The sequence below is a fragment of the Gallinula chloropus genome (assembly GCF_964237585.1).
Source record: "Gallinula chloropus genome assembly, chromosome: 2".
Taxonomy (NCBI): domain Eukaryota; kingdom Metazoa; phylum Chordata; class Aves; order Gruiformes; family Rallidae; genus Gallinula; species Gallinula chloropus.
Window position 1 is genome coordinate 120602142 of NC_140086.1, and position 16056 is coordinate 120618197.

The 16056-nt window shown below is 39.2% G+C and overlaps 1 protein-coding gene across 3 annotated transcripts in view; it reads right to left on the reverse strand.

Annotated features, from left to right (window-relative positions):
* The window catches only part of RBMS3 (RNA binding motif single stranded interacting protein 3), a gene marked incomplete at both ends in the record, with an annotated part of 441410 nt that overhangs the window by 119306 nt on the left and 306048 nt on the right, over positions 1-16056 (reverse strand). For all 3 annotated transcript variants that reach the window (XM_084280360.1, XM_084280359.1, XM_084280358.1), the window contains one exon: positions 15023-15102. In XM_084280360.1, coding sequence (XP_084136486.1) covers positions 15023-15102 — 80 coding nt within the window. The remainder of the gene's footprint in view (positions 1-15022; positions 15103-16056) is intronic.

Sequence of the window (16056 nt, forward strand, 5' to 3'; positions counted from 1 at the left end):
ACAGAGGAGGAGACTCAGCATCTTAAAGACTGTCTTTTTGTCTGGAATAGAACTTCGAGATTTCCAAACAGGCAGTGAGCAAAAAAAGAATGAAATTGAAGACAAAATAGCAAAGGAAAAAAATCTCTCAGGATCCTGAATGCAAGAGAATGTGCTGAGAGCTGCCTGTTTTAAGACTGACACGACTTTTAAAAGCAAGCTTGGGAAGAGGAGGAACTGTTTTAAGTTGAGAGACGCTTTAGAATTCTTAACAACACAAAACAGGAAATACCTAAGGAATTGTTATTTTGGTTTTGGCAGATATTAGGGACAGACCTTTAAAGTGTCACAAGAGCAAAAGGATATCCTCTTTGAAAGGAACAGGAGTCCTTTTCTAAGAGCTAAGCTCAATTGCAGAAGCCCATAAAAACCAACTGATGCATGTGAATGTTAACATTCATGGCTCAATTCCCCGTCCAGCTCAGCTGAGATTTAATTCCAAAAGACAGGTATTTCAGCAAAAAAGCACATGCCAACAAATTAAAAGCAGTATCCAGATGGAAGATGCAGGCAGCAATGGTCTCAAAAATAGGCACACAATAGTAAAATATCTGGAAACTTAATTCCTTAAAAAGGATTACCTAGAAAAACAGATTTATAATCGCTAGAACAAAAATAAAATCTGTCAAAACCATCATAACAAACACAATCTAACTCTAAGAAGAATTAATGAACCTGAGCTAAGATGCAGTATTAAAAACCAGATTTCTTTGAGTTCTGCTATAGAAAACATATATGAAAAAGCTATGCATTAATTATTTTTACAACCCTTAGCACTCCAGACTTCCTACATGGTATCAAGCAAATCTTCTTTGGTCTCGTCTTCCCTATCACAAAGAAATGCCAATCATTATGGGAGTTAATTCAATGGTGAGATGCTCAGTATTAGGGAAATTGAATGGAATGGAAATAAATGTGTGTATTGAACAACAACAACCATCAAAAAGTCCAAAGCATTCAAAGTACAAAAAAGAACAGAAATGTTTTTTTAAATGTAACCGAATGTCAATGTGAATCTACAAATTTAGTGGATCAGAGAAGTTCTTAGCTTGTTCAAACAATTCCGAGAAGCTTATTTTGATCTATCCAAAGCTATTAACTTGCATTTGTCTTTAAGAAAAAGATTGAAAACTGTCCTTCAAAACCTTATCAGATGCTAGCAAATGAACTTTACTCTCAACCCAGCTGCTCTTTTACTCTCTAAATAGAAGGTTAAGATTTGGGAGACCACTGCTATTCAGGACAAAAACCAAGCATGTTCGTACAAAGAATAAGGGTTCTTTAAGTATCAAGGTCATAAATTATATTTCAGGGAGGGGAAAAACCAAACCAAACACAGTTATGTTTATATATACACACAATCCTATGAGAATCATCTTTGATGAAAAATGGGCTTGCCAATTATTCTGGCACGACAGGTGGGACTACAACTCAAGTTTTCCCAGATTGTTAGGCTGTATCTTCATCTACAAAAATCAACAATGCAAGGCATATTCAAGTCAACATCTTTCACATGTGTCAGAGCTCAAAACACCCAAGCAAAACAGACAAAGGAAGACAAGTAGCTGTCATATGGATTTAGCTCCAATGATACAAACTTGTTATCCAAAGAGGATATCAGACAACAGAAGATTTCTCCTGTCTAATCTGTCACAGCATAAAACATTAAGTAATTCTGACTCTGCATTGAGAAAAGGACAGCAATGGATAGGGTCTAGGTCCAAGCCATTGACACCCAGTCTGCCTATCAAGGGTAGAGGAATGTGTGCCATGTCATCAGCTGGCAAAACCCTTCCATCAGGAGCGGGTAAGTGACAAGATGCAGACGGTGTCTGATCTAATGCTGCAGGCACAGGACGTGCAGATGCAGGACTGTATTTACAAGAATTTTCAGTGCAGCTGAGGCTGCTCAAAACCCATGGAGGAATTTTTTGAAATGCTGGCATAAAAGAGATGGTGACAGCAAGGCAACACTGGCTGCAGGGAAGACACACTGCACTAAGCCTGCTGGGAACTGGAAAGAGTGATGGACAACCAGTTTATTAATTGAGATAACCCTCTCCAAGGTGCTCAGCAGCCACAAAAGTGAGATGTAGTCAGCTGTTCTTCAACCAGTTGCTTGTACAGGTTAAGCTTATTTTTACCAAGAAAGTAAAAACAATGAGGATTAAAACAAAGAGCAAACCTACAGTATTTAGAACAGCTGCAAAGTTCTCACAAGAGGCATGCCCTGTGGAGTTCCCACTGTAGTACCTAACAAAGATCTCTCTGCTCATGAGTCTGATGGAAGCAACTAGCCTGGTGTTATCTCCTCCCCTGACTGATCTTCCCCTGCCACACCTCCCTTAAATGGAACACATAAGGTACTAATAGGCCCATAGATGGAATCCATCAGCTGTGTTAGATAACTGAGTTATTCTGTTTTTTTAACTAGCACTTGTAAGTTCTGACACACACATTTAATTTTACTAATTAATAGCCAGCACTTCTGCTGGCTAAAGCCTTTCATGATGCCTCCTTAGGCCTCTTTTAGAGGTTTCAGGTTGAGACTGGACTGTTTGGGATTCACTGTGTTCCTGGAGAAAGGGCTGGATCACAATGGCAATTGTGCACAGCAGTTACTGCTAGTCTCTGCCTGTATTGCTTCCCCTGCAGAAGGTTAGAGACATGAAAATAAATAGAACTAAGTTTGTGTTTGTTATTAGAAGATGTGCAGCAATCAGGCGGAAAGGTTTTCATGTTCACTGCTAGGTATAGGATCTGATGCATGAGAAATGGTAATGAGATAACAAATTAGCCATTGATTCAGACCAGCCAGTGGTGACTGAAAACCATTATGTGGTGACTGCTCTTTTTTTGGGCATCTGTTTGAAGTATGTTGGTGGTCCTCATGTATTTCCTAGGAGAAAAACATCTGCTGAACAAAACCTGCTATCAAAATCAATATAATTAGCATCTTTTTGAAACTCTCAGCTTAAAGAAAGGGTGGATCTTTTTCCTGATCCTGAGTTGATCTTTCTTGTGTGACAAATAGAAGCTTTCAGCTTCCAAGTTGTTTTTGTTGGACAAAGAAACAGCTTTTTTTCACAGGTCTGACAGCCTGGCTCCATCTATTAATCTTCATACACTTGGTTATATTAATGTTGATTAATGGCTGATAGTTTCAATTAAGCCTAAAAGACTTAAATACCTAAGTATCCATGCAATTTAATGGGACTGACATACCTCTCACTCAAACTACTTAAAAATATGTCAATGATGTTAAATTAGGTGCAGATACTGGAGGAGTAGAATGGAGCCTGCTTCCAAAATAAGCCCTCTGTACGTCACTAATCTGACACTCAGAAAAATCTTCTGGAATCAAAGATCATGGAAAATGGTAAGAACAGAAGAATCCTGAATCAGCCATCTCATGATGTACATCTTTAGGGGCACTGAACACTTTTCACTTTTCCAAAGCCAACACACAATCTTTGGAAAAAAAAAGCAGTAAAATTTAACTTAGATATGCTGCAGTATCTTCAATATTTTCCATCTTGAACTATTACTGTCCCATCTGTATCTTTTATCTTCTTAGTACTGAAATGATATCTCATTTTGGATCAAATACCTGGGTCATGAGATGCACAAACGAACTGTATTGGGTTGAAACTACAGGCAGGCAAAACACACACTTACATAAATGAAACACTGACTACCAACACCGCAATCACAAAAAACCTGCACTTAGGATTTTTAATAGCTATTCTCTCTTACATTATATGTGGTAAGCTGAAACACAGATAACTCACATGGAAAAGGAAAAAATTACTCAACCTAAACTTGCACCCACCACACACCATGCCTGTTGGAATCTCAGCCTCCTAAGGCAAAGACAAGTTTCTTGGTGCTGCCGCTCAAACGCAGAGAGAATACTCTGCTTTTAGAAAATCCAGCTCACTTTTCCCTGGTTTCTATTAGACCCACCCTTGGGCTAGTCTGAAATAAGATAAATTAGAGATGAACATAACCAATGACATCAAACCTTGCATCAGTGAAAGACAGACTCCTGTACTCCTGTACTACCAGGCTTCTTTGGAAAATCCCAAATGCTGCAGCTTTCATTACAGCATAATATAAAACTCAGCTGATGGAGAATGTCTTGAAGCAGAGGACTTTGGAGGGCAGGTGCTCACTTACCCACCTCTTATAGTAGGTATCGTTGGAGGAGGAAATCCAGACAAGAATACAACTAGGAGGCTGCTGGGTCATATTTTCTTAATTTGAATGTGCATGTCAAAACTTAATAGTGACAGTTCTGAACTGCAAAACTTCACACTTGATCAAAAAGTTATGCCACTTACTGAAGGGGAGAGAGAAAGAGGGGAAGAAGAAAAGAGAAGCGAAGAGGGGAGAGGGGAAAAAAGGAAATTAAAAGGGAAAATGGGGGTAGGGGGAGAAAAAGTGGGTGAAGGGGACAAGAAGGCAAAAATGGGGGAAGTGCAGGGAGAAGGGGAAAGGGGGAAAGGGAAAATAGGGTAAAGAGGGGAAGGGAGGAAATTAAATGGGGGGAACAGATGGGGAAATACAAGGGGAGAAAAAAGGGGGGAAAAGAAGAGGGGAAAGAAGTGGGGGGAAGGAAGGGGGAAAGAAGAGGGGAAAAGAAGGGGAAAAAAGAAGGGGAGGGGAAATAAGAAGGGAGGAAAAAAGGAGAAAGGAGGAAAGGGAAAGGAAGGACAAAAGCCAGAGGGAAAAAATGTTCAGTATCAGTGAATTCACAGTGTAATCAGTAATCTAATTGAGGAAGATGTTGACTGTATTCGGTAATGTAAAACTGTAATAGAAGAGCCACCCATGACACTTGGACCACTTTTCATTAGGTTATTTTTGCAATGAAAATTTGTATTTTCTTGAAATCGAAAGTCTTACGTGAAATAAGGCTTGTACAACTATTCCTCATACCATATCCATGCAATCAAAAAGTTAAATTATTCCTTTTGCCCTCCTCTCTGTTTTTGGTTTCTTTTTCTTTGCTGAACAACAGCAATCCTGGAAATACGATATACTCGAGGATTACATACAGGGTGGTGGGGAATGCTACATATAAAATGCTGTTTTAATGAGTTTTAACAAAAAGGATAAATGTAGAATCAGACATTGAGCACCTTTCCCCTCCCTCTTGATGTCTCTTCCCTTGTAGAAGGTAAATTGCAGACACATCATAGACACTAAGTCAGTCCTAGCAAAATGTAGGCTGTTTTGCCCCTCTTTCAAGTTCCTGTGATTGAACCTGGGAAAGACCTTTTTATGATCTTGTGATCAAATGCTGCCATTCAAACAAGAAAGACTATCAGAAATGGCCAAGAAATGGGTTTTTTACTGCTGTTAAGGACTGCTGACCAGCATAATGACGTTGTTGTTGTGACAAAAAAAATGTTAGCCTGCTGCTTTCCAAGTGCTTTCAGACTGAATTGATATTCTCTGTTGTGGAGTTTGAGGAGAAGAAGGGGGAGAGAGACTTCAATTACGCAAGAGGCTCCTGGTATTCAAAACATATGGAAACCACTGTTGTGATACTGCTCATCTTACTTTGTCTGGATGAATCACAAAGGGAAAGATCTTCACACGCTACTTCAGACACTTCATGTCACCTCACAGACGAGTCCTCAATGCTCCTCTAGTGGCAGGGAAAAAATCACTGAGGGAGGGAGGGAGGGAGGGAGGGAGGGAGGGAGGGAGGGAGGGAGGGAGGGAGGGAGGGAGGGAGGGAGGGAGGGAGGGAGGGAGGGAGGGAGGGAGGGAGGGAGGGAGGGAGGGAGGGAGGGAGGGAGGGAGTAAAAGTGGTGCAAAAGCAAGGCCTGGAAAAGAGGACAGTCCCTGTATACTTCTTGCTCATTATGTGTGCATTCCCTCTCTCATTACACTCCTTTCTTGCTACAAAGTCCTTCCTAAAGCCACCAGCACCGAATTTCTCCCCAAACATTTACAAACTTGAAGGCAGCAGCTGCCGTGTCCTCTCTGAGCTCTGCAGGCAGCACAGACCAGGCACACATCACCCAGACTCTTACTGATTTACAGCAGCGTTCCAAAACGTGTCAAAAATCAATGCTCAAATTTTATTGGGATATCTGAAAAGGCCAGTCTCAGAGGCCTCCAGTTCTGGCTGAAATATGGATGTCCAAAGGTGCATGTCAAAAAATATCTCTTTGTACGCCGTTAAGCTTCAATAAAACTTTTTTTGTACAGGGCAAAGTTTCAGACTGAAACTTCTGACTTAAACTTCTTCATACTTCAAATTTAAACATGTTTAATGTGAAAGCAAGTGGAAGAGTGTGAGGGAGGGAGGAGGAATAGAAGGATTTTTCTATGTAAGTGCTGAAAGAGAAATAATTCCCCTTGGTTAAAAAAAAAAGAAAAAAGATCATGTAAACCACTTGCTGGATATTATTGAGCATAACACACTATGAGCTCAAGAAGTTAGTCTGTGCTCGGCAAGATTGATACCCTTGCTCAAGTTAGCTTTTAAAATGAGTTTTAAACTAGCTGGCTCAGGTGTGACAACACTATACTGCAGCAGTAGGGCCTGCAAAGCAGATGTACTCCATCATTTAAAGTGTTCTGAAGGGACTAATAAAGTAATGCAGGAGAGGAAGAAACAGGAGGAGTTGTGCCACTGCTGGCCACAGTTATTGCAAAAGCAGAATTTCTCCCTGATATCTGAATCACGTACAAATGACTTTACAGCGTTCCACACTGTTTCATGCTCTGATTTGCATGTTTTTGTTTGTTTGTTTTGCTTTGTTTTAAATTGCCAGCCCTTTAGACCTAAACAATCTGAAATTCAAGCTGTGAATCTTTCTGGCTCATAAATTCTGCCTGCCGCAACACCTGCGTAACTCGTCTGTCTCGTCTTGGACTTTAGAAGTGCATCCAAGGAACGGCACTGTCCCTGGACCAGAAACTTGTCGACACTTCTCCTGCTGATGTATGAGGCACAACAGAATTCAGTGCACATGGTCTCAGCTGTGCTGGTTATGTGGCAGTAACACATAGAAGAGACTTTTGTTCATAAGCAAAGATTCTGCCATTGCATACAAAGGGAATGGATTTGCTGTATTAGAAGATTTACATAGTCACTCTTCAAAGCATAAATGCACTTTGAGATAAAAGAAAGAATGTATACATTAAAATTAGTTTAGATAAACTGTGACACAGCTCATTACCACTAGATATTACAAATGAGAAAAGAATGCAATTCTCCATTTGAGCTGCAGACTTCTGGAAACCTTAGGAAAGATATGGCAGGTGATATTGTGTCGGAAAGAAACAAGGAATGGTCTTTTCTCATTTATATGCCATATTGTTCTCTAACTTCAATCTTACAAACCAAGTGAAAGATCTTAATCCAAGCTGCAGTAATGCTGTTTTATACACCCTAATGTGAATCGCCGCACTACCACAAATTGATCCTACATGCTTTTTATTACTCCTAGTTACAAAGCCATAAAAAACCTGTGAATTAATTTTTCATTAATTATACAGCCAGATTACAAAAGTCAGTACTTCATAATATGGTTATTTAAAATACAGAAAGATGCAGTTCTTTTCCTAAGGCCTTACAGACTAGTACAAGATCAAATAAAATGAGACATAAATATGTAGCACATCAGATCTTTGGGACTGTTCCCACCCTCAATATCTTTTTATGTTTCTGGAAAAGCAGGCCTTAGACAATGTTAGCATTCTGTCGTCTGTCACGTGAATGCCCTGATGAGCTCAAACGACATGATTTAGCAGTGATACAGACCTCCTAATACCCAAGATACAAATTATCTCAATTGATGTTCCTCCAAGAAATAAGTGTTTACCAGCTACTGGGCTTTACTGGGTAAACATCTCATTCTGTATCCTAGTTAAAGGGAGTCTTTTTTTGAGCTAAATGGGAAAGAGATCAAGTCTTCAGTAGACAAGGGAACTTTTTTTTTCCAGAAAGTTTCTCTTACACCTTTAAAGAATATACAATTTTCAAATTCCAGGAAATGTAGGAAATTTGGAATGGATCTTTGCAGCAAGACATGGCACATGTACTATCAAGCCAGAAACAACCCCACAAATGTCAGCACAAAAACAACTGAAAGTTTCAGAAACATAATTTTGTGGAAAAAAAAAAAAAAAAACAAACCCAAAAAAAGACCTACAGATGAAGAAAAAACAAACAAAAAAAAACCCTACAGATGAAGAAACCTGTCTTGCTCAGGGCTCAAAATTTACACATTTCACACTGGAAATTATCAAGGATGCCATGAAGCAACACAAATATTGCCTGACTTCTGAAGGCTGTCTTTGAAAGGAAGGACACAGTTCAAGAACACTTGATTTCAGTTGAAATCACAACCTATTGGAGATCTGTGGCTGAAGAGGCAGTACAGCCTGGATTACCAAGTGGTATTTGGCTGAGTAGCAGAAGGAAAGCAAGGCCAGGAGTCTCCGTGGGTGGTGTGTGACAGCCATGGCACTAAAAGAGAGAGCAGAACATGTAGCACTGACAAGGTTGGCCACATTACAGAAACCTGCCTAACCACAAAATAAAGCCGCAGAGACCTAAGCAGGGAACCACCTTCAAAGCAAAAGATTTTGTATTTCTACTAATTCAGTAGCCATCCTCTAGTTATTTGAGAAGCAAATCTGTCTTTATGACAATTTCCTGTACAGTCCACGTGATCTTAACCATTATGTGATGTCTGAATAATGAAACTGTTTCCCTAGGGACATTAATTTCTGAGCTCTGCATATGCCACCGAGGTACCTCTTAACATCCAAGACGACCCAGGCAACAGGTCCACAGAGCCCACTCTGCACTGAGCAGTTTGTCAGAGCTGAGGACTGCCACCTGCACACTGCTGAGGACATGGGAAGCTTCAAAGCAGGAGGAGTTACAGTGGCCTCATGGTCATCACCAGGACTCAGGCAGGACAATAACAGAAGGAATTAAAGATTTTAACTGTGTGTAAAAGATGAAAATTGAGAATTGACAGAAGTTAAAAGGCTTGAAATGCTGAAGAAATTTCTGCTAACTATGAGCATTCGTGAAGCACAGCAGGGAAAAGGTAACAGTGATTCCATAAAAGATGACAGCCAGGAATTGGAAACAGGATAAAGAAATAGAACATTTGTTAAAGCAGTTGTTTTTTCACAAAGGTCTTTACATGGATCACATTTTCTGATACAGTAGGGAAGGATTTATCTGCTGCAGTGAGCTGATAACAATGAAAATATTTACAAAATTGAATTCTTAGAAGGTAGAGAATATAAAATATTCAGATAACAATATTATACATGTTAAAGAAACTGAGAATACAAGTGAGGGAATTTGTTGGGGTTTTTTTAATAAAGGTAATTTCTGAGGATAACAACATGTAAAAGATAACCCCTTTTTAAACTAGATCCACTGCATATTGCCAGTTCTAAACCTAGCAAAATGTCCTTTACTCTGTTTAAGTTCTCTGTATCACTCAAGAAATATTCTAAGCTAACTACACACACAAATATTTAGTTTCTACTTTTGGCTGCTGTTTTGTCTTCTTTAAAATGTCAAATACCTATACATATATACAGACAATGAGATAGAGACACATGGATATTTACAGTAATGTATTACTTACCTTGATAAAGTGAGGCAAACTCCCTGAGAATATAGTTTTGTGAGAGTTTTTCAATGTTTCATATATATATAAATGAAGAGAAAATTAAATAAAAAGATAAAGCATCAAACTAAGAGAAAGGGCTGAAAAAATTATCAAACAAAATAGTTTAAGTTCATTCATTGAAAAAAGCAATTCACCTCATAATGAATGACAAGGTATCACTTGTTCAGCCACTACAAAAGGAAGGAAAACAGTGTAAAATGTTGCTACTATCCACTGTACAGTTAACCCTCAACTGGAATCATTTTAGCCATAATCTACTAGAAAACATGTTGCTCTAATACACTATTCCATGTTCTAAGTTGGCTTTTCTGAAGCAAAGACTATTTGAATCTACTCTCTGTGGTTAGAGAATCTAAGAGATGGCAGAAAATATCCACTCATTCTAGTGAAATGTGTCTGTAATGATGCAGTGCTCAGGCTATTTTCAAGAGAAAAATGTATAGCAAATAATGATTAGAGCAATCTATGAGCTATTTGCAAATACATCTGTATTATTGCAGATGATTTCTTTCTACTTAAGACGCTCTAGTAAAAGTCAGTCCCAAAGTGCCACAGTCATTTGTTACTTGTGGGTTCTTAACCTACACAAGAATAGTACTTCCCTCTTCTTTCATGAGATATTTGTAACCTGACACTAAAATTGGCAATAAAAGACAATTTTATTGGCTCCACATGGAGAGGAAAATTCTTGCCTGTGTATTGTAGCATTTGTGCATCTCACTTTCTTGAAATTTTCCCTGAGATAGGAATTGGCCCAATGTCCTCTGACAACCAAAAGTATTTACAAAGCAAACAAAATTTAGGAAGTACTATAATGAGTAGAAAATGCTGTGAGGGAGCATAATGGACGTATCAGCAGAAGATAATTACCGCAATTGAGGCATGTTCCTGTGAAATTCCACAGAGAGAAGTAAGAACTCATTAAGTCTTTGCATTTACTCAAAAAGAGAAAATTAAGTTTTTAAAGACATCCAAGAATACTGGGAGCTGAACAAAATTTCTTGTAGCCGAAGCTTGCCTATCCAAAGAGAAATCAATTTGTTCCTGATGGAAAAACTAGGAATTTTTTACTTGAGTTCAGTGATTGAACAATGTGATAAATTAGCAGGATTTCATATGAAGTCCCCTATTCACTGACGAAAAGAGATGCAGCACTGAAAGTCAGAGGCAGGCTACCCCTATCCTTAATAGGGCCCTCCACATCTTGATGGAGACGTGCAGTGCTATAGTCTGACATGTTCATTTGCTGACTTCCTTTCAGAGAGGCTATATGGGACCCATACAGTGCAGTTTCATGTAGGGCTGCACTCTCTATGGGAAGAAAATATACCTGGTAGGCCCTGGTCTATTAATCTCAGGAAAGAAGTGCTAATAAAGGGAAAATAAAAACAAATACAAAAAAATTCCACTAAAAATAATCACTCAAAGCTACTAAGAATATTTATGAAGTTCACATGGAATCTGCCAAGCACTGACAGTTTGCAGATTTTTGGAGATAACTGTACTTTCTCAGTCTGGAAGAAATGCAAAGATATCAACTAATTATTTATGGGACAAGCAATTATCTTGCGCTGTGTATCTAAGACTGAACATCATGAAATGCTTATTAGTTGAACAAGCAGGACAGTGGATCAGTTCCCTTTGGAATGGAACGAAGCCAAAGAATTGGACAGAAAAGCGCCCTTAAGAAGAATAATTCAATAACATAGACACAATACTGCTCACTTTACCTAGGCATTACATATCTAACCAGCAAAATGCTTCAAGTACCAGGAAAAAAAAACCTTTACATTGTCACTAGGTTGAAGCAGAGCAGTTTGGAGCTTCAAGTGTTCAGCCCTACAATTTTTAAGAGATAATAGGGAGTCGCTGAATTTAGAAAGTCAAACAAGGAATAGTTATCTTTTTACCTTGGGAACAAACAGAATATGGACCCTCCAGAGTGCCCAAGTGCCCTCCTTCCCTGACACACTGTTGGCCTCGGCCAGCTTAGATGAGTGATTCCTGGCTGTGCTCAAATGCCCAGGTGCACAACTGCAATTACTATCTTATTTCCAACAACAGCAACAACAAAAAAATACATCCAACTAAATTCACATCTCATTTTCCAAGGAAACGCTAGTTGGGAAAGTACTCTGCATTAAAAATGAATGTTTGAGGTAATTCTCTGGGAGGATATAACTAAGTCATGGTCCGTGGTTCAGTGATTGTGAAAGCCCGTTCCATGGTGCCCAGTCTTTCTGGCATCGCATGAAAACTACCTACTCCACTGCTCCTTTTATCATGACTTGGTAACCAGGCACAACTTCCCCACAACATGTGAACATTTTATCTTACAGACATGGTATTCCATACACGTACATCCCACTGTGTCCCCAGGATCACATCTCAGGGAATACATGGATGGAAACTAGCTGCCAAAATGGTTTGTCTGGTACATAATTCCACTGCCTCTAGAACCAGGGTAATAAAAACCGGCCTGCAGCCAGGCTCATTTCTTTCCTGATGGGCCTCATGCAACCTTTTATTAGCTGGCAAGCCTGAACCAGAACATCAGAGCTTGGGTGAGAGGAGATGTGGACAGAAATGTAAAACTCTCCCAGTTCGCTGCTATGCCTGAAAGAAATCCAGCTGAAAATCCTAAATCAATTTAATTTAACCCTAAAAGGATTGATTAATTTTCTCTTGCAGTAAGATCATGTCTTTGAGCAGTAGAGGTTAATAACAGACAGCGTTGCATGCTTCCGCTAATGTTCTCCAGTTCCTCATTTTTAAACTGAAATCCATAAAGAGGTCACAGCAGTAACGAGAGATGATTTTCTTTCTACACCAATTACTGGAATGCTGGGATGATCATTTTTGGACTCTGATTGTGATTTGCCAAGTACACTAGGAGACATGATTTTCCTTCCTTCTCCATGCAGGAAGACAAGCAACTGCCAGAAAGGGAATAAAGTAAGATGCCTTTGCTGAGAGGTTTAAGTACAGGTTCATAGCAGAGATGTATAAACTAAGAGGAAGCTCTAACAGGAAACTAGGCCAAGAAGAAGAAACTATAATTGCGCGTGTTTTGCAGGGAGGGCCAAAAAGATGGTCAGAGGGATGGAGCACCTCTCCTATGAAGACAGGCTACGAGAGTTGAGTTTGTTCAGCCTGGAGAAGAGAAGGCTTTGGGGAGATCATATAGCAGCCTTCCAGTATCTGAAGGAGGTCTACAAGAAAGCTGGGGAAGAACTTTTTAGAAGGACATGTAGTGAAAGGACAAGGGGAATGGTTTTAAGATGGAAGGGGTAGATTTAGATTGGATATTAGGAAGAAATTCTTCACTGTGCGGGTGCTGATGTACTGGCACAGGTTGCCCAGGGAAGTGGTGGGTCCCCCCTCCCTCACAGTGTTCAAGGCCAGGTTGTATAGGGCCTTTAGCAGCCTGGTCTAGTGAAGTGTTTCTGCCCATGTCAGGGGGGTTGGAACTTGATCATCTTTAAGGCCCCTTCCAACCCTAACTATTCTATGATTCTGTGATTCTATGAAATGAAAACTCTTAAAACAGCTTTTTTCCCAGGTCATCCTTGCAACTAAATGACTTTACACTGTAAGAGCACCAGACAACTTTACCACATGGGCACCTTCTTCAGGAAACTAACAGCTGAGAAAGCAGCAAAAGTTATAAACATTAAAATTAAATTTCTGTGTATCTCTTGGAACAAAAGTAAGTAATCATGCTACCTAAACAAGACTCCTATTTTGATGTCCCATGTTGTGTTGAACACCTACTATATTCCTGACTAATTAAAAAACTAAATAAAAAATATTAAAAGATAAACTTTAGCTTTCATTCTTAATCATGTAGCTCCTTTTGTCTCAAGCAAGCATTATAAGAACATTCTGCTTTATTGCCAGCTCAAACGATGTCTCTTCTCTGAGACAACTGGCAACATGACCATAGGGCACGCAGGATTACAATGACAAAACTGCACTTAGCAGTTCCCTGCTATTCACACTCTTTCCATTGGGTGTTGCTATGATATTAAACAGATTACTACTGTGACCCAATGTATGCATGCAGAAAGACATGCCAAAGGTTTAAGGTCTCTGCTTTGCCCATTGTTCTACACAAAGTCTGCTGTACTTCAACGAGTTGGTGTTGTACTTTATTAGTTGGGCTTGAGAAAAATTGTCAGTGACTACTTTTGAAAGGAAATCCATAAAATTGAGTCTTCCAGCTTGTACCAGAAGTTTTATACTGTTTCATGAAGGTGATCGGACTAAAATTTATATGTACATTGCAGCATTCAATTACTGTACACAGTAGCTGTGCAGATGGCTCTCTTTTAATTAGAGTATTTAGTGCATCTTCTGCATAAAGAACCAGGCAATAAACAAGGAAGAATTTAATGAAAGTAACCAAAAAAGGAAATAGTTTGATGGAAATTAAAAGGAAAAAAAAAAAAAGAAAGAGGAAAAGAAGGAAAGAGAATAACTTAGGACTCAATCCTAGAGAGAATTTCCTGCTCATTTAACATAGCTCTTTAGACTATCTGAGAAAGAAATCCTTGCAGATCTGTGGCCTCAGGGAGGTCTTGCCAAGCACAAAGGATCAGGTAACCGATCACTAAACTTTGCACAGCCGATACCCACGCAGATAACAGCTGAAGATTTCAAAAGCAAGACACTGACTGCAACATGGCTTTCAATGTAGCAGAGACGTGCCACTGAATGTACTGTACAGGTATTGTTAGAAAATAGCAGGATTTCATTAAGTTATGGCAAGTACAAATGATATAAAATCACTTCAGATTGGAACTATGCACAGTATTACCAGCTATTGCTGTTAATATCAGGAACAGTAACTAGCTACAGTAACTAGTAACTGTAAAGAATACAAAGTTACTAAAACCTGAAACACTGGCTATTTTATATAAGCTATAATGCAGCTGCTGATACAGTTATATTCCAAGGTAGCTAGAAAAGCACAGGTGGGTACTTATGTGACCTTTCCTCTAATTGGAAAAAAAAAAATCACACATGATCTATGCATTTAAAAGGAAACGATGCAGTAAGACAACACAATCATTATATGTACTTAAATTTACTGCTGTCAGACATAAATGCTCAAATAATACAAACTTGGGCAAGGAAGAAATTGCTATGGGTCATAAATGATCATCTTCAATCAGCAAAGTTGTGTGCCCTCTTAGCAGGGTCAGTAGCACAAGCCACTTTAACATAAAATCCAGTATTTCTGTATTCTAAACTCTTCAGTGAATTTTAAGTGCCATAACAATGGCTAGACTTACCTGGTAGACCGGGTGGGGTTTTCAGATATTTGCCATTAAAATGTTGAATTACTACTTCACATTTTTCTGTAGACTCCATTCTGGAAAAGAGAAGGCAGGGAGATAGGGGTAGAGACAAGATGTGTTACTAGACTGTTCTGGAAGTGCTCAGTCAGCAAAACCAAAAAGCAAAAAGGAGAAAAAAGGACAAGCACAGATGCTGAGAGAAATCTTCAAAGCTATTCTTGCTGATTTCTGTAGAGAAACTGGTTGATCTCATTATGGTACAGTGTGGCTTGCGAGGAGGACCTGCCACCCTCAAAGCCTGCAGCTGCGCTCCCAGCTGTGTGTGAACCACAGTAGTGTCAATGAACAGTCCCCTTTTGGCTCCGGGGGATCACCCTGAACAAGGACATTCTTTATGCTCTCACGAGCAAAGGACGTGTTTCTAGATTCCTTGTGCAATCAAAACAACTTCAGACGGCATAAAAACTCCCAACAAACCAGGATTTGGAGAAGAACCCAGAGCAACACTATTAAAGATTACAATGTTAAAAAATAACCTGCAGAAACCAGACCATACAAAACCCCCCAAAGACAAAGCATATGTGCCTATTATAAAATAAAGATGTATTTTGGGTGAAGACAGTAATTTACATGTATTAGTGGCATTACTGGTGACATGCCTTATTTTTCATCTCATATGTCCTCAAGAGAACTTTTAGCATTGAGACTTTAAAGTATTAACAGTGAACTAGTATTTACATTATTGAAGAAACTGTAAAGAATACAAATCTACTAGTCAAATCCCAAACCACAGTTATACTACATCTCGGAATTCACCGTTCTTTCAGGTCTTGTAAACCAACTGCACGCTAGTCCAGAGAATAGTTGACTTTGCTACAGAGTGGGTATAGGAATGTTTGAAAAGAGGAAAGAGAAAAATGGAAAGCTAAGAACCAAGAAAAAGAAATCATACTGCTTCTGTTTCTTCTAGAAAAATTACGTTTAAAAACCACTCAATGCTCCTTCAATACACTAGTGCTTACCTCCAA